The sequence below is a fragment of the Pinus tabuliformis genome, chromosome 9 (genome assembly GCF_031772625.1).
Source record: "Pinus tabuliformis cultivar Carrire ecotype Pingquan chromosome 9, CPIR1, whole genome shotgun sequence".
NCBI lineage: Eukaryota > Viridiplantae > Streptophyta > Pinopsida > Pinales > Pinaceae > Pinus > Pinus tabuliformis.
The window spans coordinates 1,690,439,045-1,690,448,893 of NC_142307.1; the positions used below are offsets into that span (position 1 = coordinate 1,690,439,045).

General features: G+C 41.9%; 2 protein-coding genes across 2 annotated transcripts; one reads left to right on the forward strand and one right to left on the reverse strand.

Annotated features, from left to right (window-relative positions):
- The first annotated feature begins 933 nt into the window (after positions 1-933).
- LOC149155372 (uncharacterized) lies at positions 934-4,280 on the forward strand. The gene is made up of 5 exons (XM_089444411.1): positions 934-1,406; positions 2,235-2,601; positions 2,779-3,122; positions 3,254-3,599; positions 3,828-4,280. The coding sequence occupies exons 1-5, from the start codon at positions 934-936 to the stop codon at positions 4,278-4,280; spliced, it is 1,983 nt and encodes a 660-aa protein (XP_089300537.1).
- Positions 4,281-6,248: 1,968 nt separating this feature from the next.
- LOC149155373 (zinc transporter 1-like) lies at positions 6,249-9,319 on the reverse strand. The gene is made up of 4 exons (XM_089440195.1): positions 8,765-9,319; positions 8,552-8,613; positions 6,991-7,120; positions 6,249-6,875 (listed from the first exon to the last, which is right to left on the reverse strand). The coding sequence occupies exons 1-4, from the start codon at positions 9,225-9,227 to the stop codon at positions 6,475-6,477; spliced, it is 1,056 nt and encodes a 351-aa protein (XP_089296321.1). The 5' UTR covers positions 9,228-9,319; the 3' UTR covers positions 6,249-6,474.
- Positions 9,320-9,849: the final 530 nt, after the last annotated feature.

Below are 9,849 nucleotides of genomic sequence, written 5' to 3' on the forward strand. Positions count from 1 at the left end.
AACCAGCAGACAAAGGAACCACAGAGCTGCATGGAGATCAGCAAGGACCAAGAGATGACCCCAAGTGAGGCAGGCACGGAAGATCATGAACTGCAGGAGATTCTAGAGAGGGAAAATCTTGATCTAGAACAATTTCTGGAACAAGGAAAGAGCAAAGGAGTGGAATCATTGCCAAAAGAAGATTATGATCGAGTACAACAACTCTATCTATGGAGGGCACAAACGAAGGGAAATGGAGTCAAAAGAAGCCATGAAAGCCATGAGCAAAGTGGGGTCAAAATGATGGAGAACCCGCAGACACTATCTCCAAAAAACCTAGGAAGGAAAAGACAGAATGAATTGCTAACAGAATGTGGAAAACTACTGATTAACTCAGGTAAGATGAAAGACCTTACCAGCTACTCTTTTACCAACCTTTCTTAATGAAGCTTGCAACCTGGAATATTAGGGGTTTAGGTAGTAGAAGGAAACAGAGAAATCTTAACAATAGAATAAAAGAAGTAAAACCGGATATGGTCTTTATTCAGGAGACAAAATGTTCTATGGAGAAAATAAGAAAAGTGCATAATAAATGGTTAATCAAGTATGATTATTTGGAAGTTAAAGCTAATAACTCTGCAGGAGGGATTCTCACGTTGTGGGATCCACAGAAATTGGGAATCCTGGATGCTGAAGCGTCCAGGAACTATCTTTCTATGGTGTGTAGTCCCGTAGGTGACAAAGAAACCTACATGTTAACTAATGTATATGGCCCTCAACAGCAGGCTGATAAACTCAAGTTGCTCACCTCCTTGGAAGGTCTCAGAGCACGCTATCCCAATATACCCTGGATACTAGCAGGAGATTTCAATATGATAAGATCTCTCTCGGAAAAAAGGAGGCACTAGACAGCTTGGTAGAGACTCTGAAGCCTTCCAAGATTTCCTCACGAACATGGGACTGGTGGATACCGAGACTATAAATGGAACCTTCACTTGGAACAACAAAAGAGGAGGGGTTTCCCAAGTGGCGTCCAAACTGGATAGGTTTATCGTCTCTGAGGATCTCCTCCTTGCAGGTTCAGCCATCACTACATCCATTCTTCCCTTTGGAGGTTCGGATCATTGGCCAGTCCAGCTAGAAGCCTCTTTTATGGGCACTCCGAGAAATAGGCCATTCAGATTTGAAAATGCCTGGCTTTCGCACCCCAATTTCACCAGCAACATTGCCAACTGGTGGAAGGAGGATTTGAATATTCAGGGCACCAAGATGTACATACTCCAGCAGAGACTGAAACACATTAAATCCAAACTTAAGGAGTGGAACAAGAAGGAATTTGGTGATATCATCAAGGCTAGAATGAACACTGAGCAAAAACTCCAGGAAATCAATCAGATCAACATCACAGAGGGCTTCAATGAGGAAAGGCAAAAACTGACTGACTCCTTGCAGGATGAATGGGAGGAGCGTTGCTTACAAGAGGAAACATTTTGGAGACAGAAGTCCAGAATTCAATGGATAAAAGAGGGAGAAAGGAATACTAAGTTCTTCCACAAATCCACTATGGCCCACAGGGCACATAACAGAATCACCAAGCTAAAGGATTCTCAAGGTATTGAACTTGTCACTCACAAGGACATGGAATCAACCCTAGTACAACACTTCTCTAATATTGCAAAGGAGCCATTGGAAGACAGATCCAGGTTCATTGATAAGTTCACCCTGCACATTCCCAAGTTAGTCACCAGCGAGGACAACCACAATCTCAACAGGCTAGTCTCGGAAGAGGAGGTCAATGAGGTTATCAAGGAAATGCAAAGTGGAAAAGCACCAGGCCCAGATGGTTTCAATGTTGATTTCTTCAAAGCCTGTTGGGATACAGTCAAACAGGATATCCTCGAGGTTGTGGAAGACTCAAGACAACACAAAAAGGTTTTGAAAGCACTGAATGCGACCTTTATAGCTTTAATCCCCAAAAAGGAAAATGCTATGACTCCGGATGGGTTTAGGCCCATCGCCTTATGTAACGTGGTGTATAAAATCATCTCCAAAGTGATAGCCAACAGACTCAAGCCTCTGCTTCCTACTCTCATCTCAGAAGAGCAAACAGGTTATGTGGAAGGAAGACAGATTCTGAACAACATCATCCAAGCACATGAGGTGGTACACTCTCTCAAAAGCAACAAGCAGGCAGGTATGATCATTCAATTGGACCTTGCGAAAGCCTATGACAAACTCAACTGGTCTTACATCAGAGCCATTCTCAAGGCCTATGGCTTCGACCATAACTGGATAAGATGGGTTATGGCTCTTGTCACCTCGACCAGTTTCTCCATTTTGAATGGAGCTCCCTCTAACACTTTTACACCTTCCAGAGGGCTCAGAGAAGGCAATCCGCTCTCCCCCTTCCTCTTTGTCCTCATGATGGAAGGGCTGGGTAGGGAAATCAAAGCAGCAAATGTTGAAGGAAGGATTCAGGGGATCAAGCTCACCCTGGATGGAGAGGCTAACACACATCAACAATTTGTGGATGATACTATGCTGCAGGGCATTCCCACAGTTAGGGAAGCAAAGGCAATCAAGGACATCTTAAACGATTTCACTATGGCAGCAGGCACAGAGGTAAGCCAAAACAAGTCAAAAGTTTTTTTCTTTAACACTAATATTGCTATTCAGAGACATATCACCAGGATTCTTGGTTTTCAAAGGGACTAGTTACCTTCCAAATATCTTGGCATTCCTCTTACAGACAAACCTCTGAGTAAGCAAATTTGGGAGCCTGTTTTAAACAAACTTCAGGACAAAATCAGCAATTGGACTTGCAGGGCTCTTAACTTTGCAGGGCGACTTGTGCTTACTCAAGCGGTATTGCAGGCCATTCCCATTTTCATGTTTGCAGCTATACCGACTCCTCAAGGCATTAAACAACAAATAAGAAGCATTCAAAGAAACTTTCTGTGGGGCAGAGGGGAAGAGAAAAATAAATGGGCGCTTGTTTCCTGGGACAAGCTCTGCAAGCCAAAAAGCCATGGTGGTTTGGGGCTGCATGATCTGGAAACCCAGAGTCAAGCTTCGGGAGCAAAGCTCTGGTGGAATTGGATCAAGAAGCCGAATGCCCCTTGGGCCAAGCTTTGGACACAAAAGTACGCCAAGCATTGGCAGGAACAGGATCACATTAGAATGACAGGTCAAATCAAGGGCTCACACATATGGAACCTTGCGTGGGAGAACAAATGGATTGTTCAACAACACTATTTTTGGGAAATTCGAGCAGGGGACAAGGCCCGCTTCTGGGAGGACAGCTGGCAACAGGAACCCATCTTGAACAGGAACAAACTGGCAACCCTCAAGAGGGACACAAAGGTCTTTCATTAGTTAAAGATTTCTGGGATCAGGGAAGGGATAAGGAAAAATGGAGGAAATGGAAGGATCTAAGTTATAATGAAGAGAGCCCTCTGAAGGCCATGGCAGAGGTTCTTGCCATGGACCTAGAGCAAAGAAGGATTCTGGTTTCCTCCTCACCTGACCAATTAAGATGGGGAAAAAATAATGAAGGCAACTATAACCTCAAAGAGGCCAAACAGGCAATCATAGGATTTAACTCTGGAAATGCAGAGAAAGTCTGGCAGGAGTTGTGGAAAACTCCTCATTGGATGAAAATAAAATTATTCATCTGGCTAGTTCATCAAAGAAAAATCCTAACTTGGGAAAACCTTCTTAAGAAAGGTTTCATTGGCCCCTCTAAATGTCTCCTCTGTGGCTCTCATGAGGAAACGATTGAACACCTTCTAAATCTTTGTTCCTTTTCTGCTGAAATTTGGGATTGGGTGGCCTCAAGCTTCAGACAGACTGACAGGGACAGGCTTAGTATATCCAGCACTTTATCAAAATGGAGGAAGAATTTCTCAGAAAATGAGATCATCAACAAAGCTTGGATGCTTTCACCAGGCTTTGTCATATGGAATATTTGGAAAGAACGCAATATGCGGATCTTCAAAAATAGAGCCAGGGAGCCCTTGCTTATCATCAATCAGATTTCAAAACAGCTCAAGGAAACAGTTAGGAGCATTCTGAGAACAACTCCCTCGAATCCTCCTCTGCCTCATGAGGAACTCATTATTATTAATTTGGGTCTTCAGTCCATCATCCCTCAAGGATTAAAGAAGGATGTGAGAGCAACAAACTCTGGGGACAGGGGTTGGCAGTTGCCTCCTCAGGGCTTCTTCAAAGTTAATATTGATGGAGCCTCTAAGGGCAATCCTGGGGAAGCTGGCTTTGGGGGTGCCATTAGGGATCCTTAGGGTCACACAAAATTCATTTTCCATGGCCATCTGGAGGAGGGTACCAATAACATGGCTGAACTTTTGGCTTTAGATCAATGTTTGGAGATCCTGGTGGAGACAAATATTCAGAATGTCATCATAGAAGCAGATTCAGAATTGGTTATCAAAGCAGCCAAGAAGATCCAAAATGGTACCTCACCAGATAAAGTGTCTAAGCACTGGAAGCTGCTGCAGGTTTTTCACCGAATCCAAGCACACTTACAAATCCTCAAAACTTTAAGATTTGTTCATGTCAGAAGGAAAGCAAACATGTTGGAAGACAGATTGGCCAACGAAGGAGTGGCCAATAAGGCCAGGGACTCTCGGCACCCATGGGAGTTGCTTCCTGTTGGGAAGCTTCGAGAGGATTGTGTCACGCTGGCAAATACAGATTGGGATGCATGGATGGAAAGTGTTGAACCAAAGGACAGGGGTGAGGATAACATCGCCTAATTCGTCTTTCATGGCTCTTAGAGTCGGATGAAGGTTTCGAGTCGGACATTGTTACAGATTGGTTTGCCGAAGTACAGTTGGCTCAGCAGGATTGGACGGACGGTATCCATTTGGCGAAACCACGAACGCAAAACCGCGAGTGGTATATCGCGTGGGCTTCAGATGGTTTATGGTTTAGTGGGAGGAGCACGCGATTCCACTCAGAGGATTACACATGGCGTCATGATGAGAGAGGAAACCGCTCTCATCGCGCGGTTAACCTCTGCGCATCTTGGTCGCGCGATATCTCCGTAGGGCGTTGGATTGGGCCGCTCCTTTTAACGGCTAGGATTTGTCAAGCGAGTTACTCAAGGCTTCAGACCCGAGGGTCCTCGGTGGGTCCCTCTGTGGGCCCGGCTCTCCGCAAAACCAATTTACTTTTCCTTAAATGGTTATAGCGCGGATTTTGTTGGTTTCTAGTTTTGGGTAATTGTTTACTGCGCATGGGTTTCGTACCCGTTTGCTCTTTGGACTCTCCATTGGGTTGCTGTTAGCGCCTCTTTGACCTAAGGGTTTTGGTCCTGCTTGCTTCTTTGCTGCCCCTGTTATTTGGGGCTTTCTGTACTTTATGTAATTTATTTTGATTAATAAAAGGTTCATCTCTTACTCACCAAAAAACAATCATGTCACTGAATTAAAAACAAAAAGAAAATGGTTAATTTTGAACTATTTTTTTTTTCCTACAAATAATATTTTCCTTTCCTCACAAACATGTATACTATAAATAGTATACAATTAATTTTTATTTAGGTGAAAGTTATTAATCTGAATGCTTTAATGGAACTATAACTAGACATATATTGATTACTGACGATCAATATTAGTGAAACTATAATTCCATTAATGCATTGTGACAATATATACGGCACATATATTACTTTTAACCAAATACAAAATGCAATAATTATTCATGAGCTGCTTAATGTCCGAGCGGCTTATGGAAAAGGCACTTGAACCCTCCACGGATACGTAAAGTACTTGCCCTCCCTGATGAAGTAATTAAGAAGGTAACTACTTCATCTTCTGGCTCTTGAGGATTAGGTTTCGCCATCGAAGTCCTGGAATTTTATGGTTGGTAGATTTGTAGAAATTTCCATCAGGTCCGACAACGACATCGGCTCTACTCAGATTTAGGTGACAGTGACAGTAGGTGAAATTAACAGAAGTAATGTGATGGGAGAAAGATACACGGAACCTCTTATCAGCGTTAACATGTAGATGTAATTCATGAACCAGAGTCGGAGAGATTAAAATGAATTAACCATTAACAATTACGAATGTTGAGATCAGCACAAGTTTAACAATCGCTTCTAAAAGCTCGCGCCTTTTCTTTGCTGAGCATTAAAAGCAAAGAAAAGCATCCTGAACACAATGTAAGAAAGCAATGTGATTAATTCATAACATTGTTTGTGATTCAGAAACACAAATGGATTTGCTGATATTTCGTATCCATTAATCTTTATTTTTATCCTGCAACCAAACTGAGTTACCAGTGTACCAGGGGAGGGAGGGATGCTATGGCAAGAATTGTGCGAAGTTGAATTTGAACATCTTAAATTAAGGAAAAATAATAGCTCTCATCCTCAACTCAAGCCGTCCCCTCCTCTCCCCTCCCATGATATTTGAACTTTATATTGGCAAAATTTGCAGCTAGTCCCAAACCATTACCGCCACTCTAGAACTAGTCCCAAATCATTACCACTGCAATCAATCCAGCTCCAGTGAGTACAGCCAAATATTTGTAAAATGGCTTGTCAAAGGGGATAACAGGCTTTTTAGGGTTGTGTATTAATCCTTTCTGAAGAAGATGGTTAATAGCAACATAAACAAAAACACCGCAGGCAAAACCCATGGAGATTGCATAAATCCAGTCCGCTACGTGGCCCTGTGTAGTGGCATCGATAAGTATCCCAATTGCAACTCCAATGGGGCTCGAAATGGCAAAGGCGAAGGCATACCCTGCACAGGAGAGGAAGGGCCTGTTGGGAATTATGCGCAAGAGGGCTATGCCCATCGCAACCGCAGCGAATATCTTGTGTAAACACACCGTCCACAGAGCTCTCCACGCATCAGCCTCGGTCGCTGTATCAAAAAAATTTAGGTTCAATTGCCTTAGAGGTATTCATTAACCTTAATCTCAAAACAGGGCAAATTTGGCGCTGGAACAGTACAATATAATACAGGAAAGAAGACTTGCCTGCAACACCGATGGCGATCCCTTCGAAGACAGAATGGAAGCACAGTGCAAGTATTAACAATAAACTATCTCCCATGGAGGTCTTCTTTACCAACGATGCCGCCTTCACCATGTTCGGTTCTCCATCTGCCTGCAACAGTGTTTTGAGAGTATGTTCATCTCATAATCATATCGAAATCAAATTTAATTACATTCTCATCGTAACGAAGAAAACCTCTCCAAATCCACTGTGCATTGATAAAATCAAATCGGCCAGAGCACTAATCTAGACACTAATTTGGTGTGATCAACTTCTGTACTGGGATTTCGCTGCTAAAACTTTAGTTAGTGTATATAGTTTTCCCCTCGGGTTTTGAACCTTTAAACTCACACTACTAATTTGGATCCACTCGGTTTTGGGATTTTGAACCTTTAAACTCACACTAATTTAGATCCACTCGGTTTTGGGATTTAGCTGCTAAAGTTTAAAGAAGTATTGGGATTTTGAACCTTTAAAGACACACTAATTCGGTAACTCACACTAAGTTAGATCCACTCGGTTTTGGGATTTAGTTGCTAAAGTTTAAAGAGGTTTTGCAATTTTGAACCTTTAAACTCACACTAATTTGGATCGACTTGGTTTTGGGATTTAGCTGCTAAAGTTTAAAGAGGTGTATATACTCTTGCCTTTTGAACCTGTAAACTCTAAACTCTCAAGAACAGTATAACCATTAACCCCACTTCGATTATCCTAAAATTAATCACTTATTTCACAAGAAGTTAAAATAACCCACCAAATACAATTTAATTAACCACAAAACTGGCTCAAACCCACCTTCCTCCCAAACTTTCCAAAGAAAAACAAGAGAATGCTTGATTAACATAACCTCAGGGTTGATAACCCAGGTATTACCAGGCATCCGTCCAGAAAATCCAAAAAGGAAAAGGAAGAATCCCATGGGCTGAGAACCCAGGGCATTACCAGTATAAGGTTGGCCTCTATTCAGAAATTCCAAAGAAAAAGGGAAAGTACTCAAACAATTCTTTCATGTTGATAACTCGGGACATTACCAGGTTCAAGGCCTAAATCCATCTAGAAATTCCAAAGTAAAAGGCAGAGTACTGGACAAGCATAACCTTAGGACTGACAGCCCAGGGGTTACCAGCCACTAAGCTGGAGTCCATCTAGAAAATCCAAAGAAAAAGGGAGAGTCCTCTGGACTGATTAGCCAGCGGATTACCAGCAGCAAGGCTGGCATCAATCCAGAAATTCCAAAGTGTAGAGTGCTCGAGCATAACTTTCTGGTTGATAGCCCAAATATTACGAACCGCAAGGCTGGCATCCATCCAGAAATTCCAAAGAAAAGGGAATAGTGCTCCAAGAGGATAACCTTCAAGCTGATAATCTATTGAATTATCAATAGCAAGGCAATGCCAAAGATCGATCGGCCCCTAAAAATTGCAGAGAAAAACGACAACGGTCGGCGAGCATAACCTTCAACCTGACAATAAACCTTTGGACTAACCAAACTTTCACTTTCATGATCCAAAATATATATATGAAATTTCATATTCAACTCACCAGAAAGTTAAGAGCTGCCTCGCCAGTTTGTGTGGGTACTCCACTTTCAGTAGCGCGAATATCTGGTAATTACAACATTACTGCTATGGATCAGTCACCGAAATTGGATTTCAAAATCAGAGGGATTATTTGTATTTTTTTATATGTATCAACAGAACCGTTTGGTAGAGGACGGATATTAACTAAAATCATACCAAAATGGGCATCACTCACCGGCTATTCTTTGAAGAGGAATTGCAGTGATGTTTGACCCATCTTGCTTCTGATACATCCAAGCAACGATGAGGTCTCCGAGCATAGTAACAAGGTAGCCTGCAGTGCAGAGCATGAATGCAAAAGGATACGTCTTGTCCGTCAAATCCCCAAAAGTCGCTGCGGAATCGCTGAGGAAATGCATCCAAGCCGTCCCCAAGAAGACGCCAGCCACGAACTGAGTTCCCAGCAATAGAAAGCTCTCGTTCCATCTGTAAAAATAGGGGGAAATGCCCCCTGCAAATGTGCCCACAAAAACTATTATGAGACACCATATCTTAACTAGAATTAGGCCTTTTGCTCTCAAGTTCAATGAGCCATCCCTAGAGCCTCCAGAATCGCTACCTCCATGGGCTATGACTAATGGAATCAGGCCGCAATTAATTATGACAATGAACGCACTTGAAATTGTTCTGGCCGGCATGACTGGAGTTTGAGATGAATTTCTTTTGGCTTCCTGTTCTGCTGAAAATTTTGGGTTACAGATTGCATCCCAAATCAATCCCAAATCTGTCAGCTGCCGACTGAGTCGCGCGTGTAGTACTATGTACTACTCTAAATTCGTTTCTATAGATTTTGAGGAAGCAGCCTTCGCTACTTTTCGCAATTTCCTATGGGAAAAAATCGTGTGACCGACTATCCGCAGGCTGTGGAATTCTTTAATTTGATTTTAACTCGCGAGTCGCCCACCTCTGATTTTCCATGGCACGCCTAACTTTTATATACTCAATTTTAAATGTTTTAACAAACACTTTAAGAAAATATCTTTAACGAAATAATAGGCATCTTGAAATATTTTTCGAAAAATATTTTAAACAAAATCATACATATCCTGGTAAAGGAAAAACTTCATAATGCTAAAGTGCATGAGATGTTTTCACTCTTAACCTTCCGGGCTTTGCAGTTTAAGTTGATGTTTTAAATATGTAATTTGAATGTATGTGTAAGAATATTTTGGAAATTTCCTAATATAACCAGTAATTTATTGATATATATTGGATTTTGAAAAATTGTTTTTAATTAAAAATAAAGGATATTATTAATAT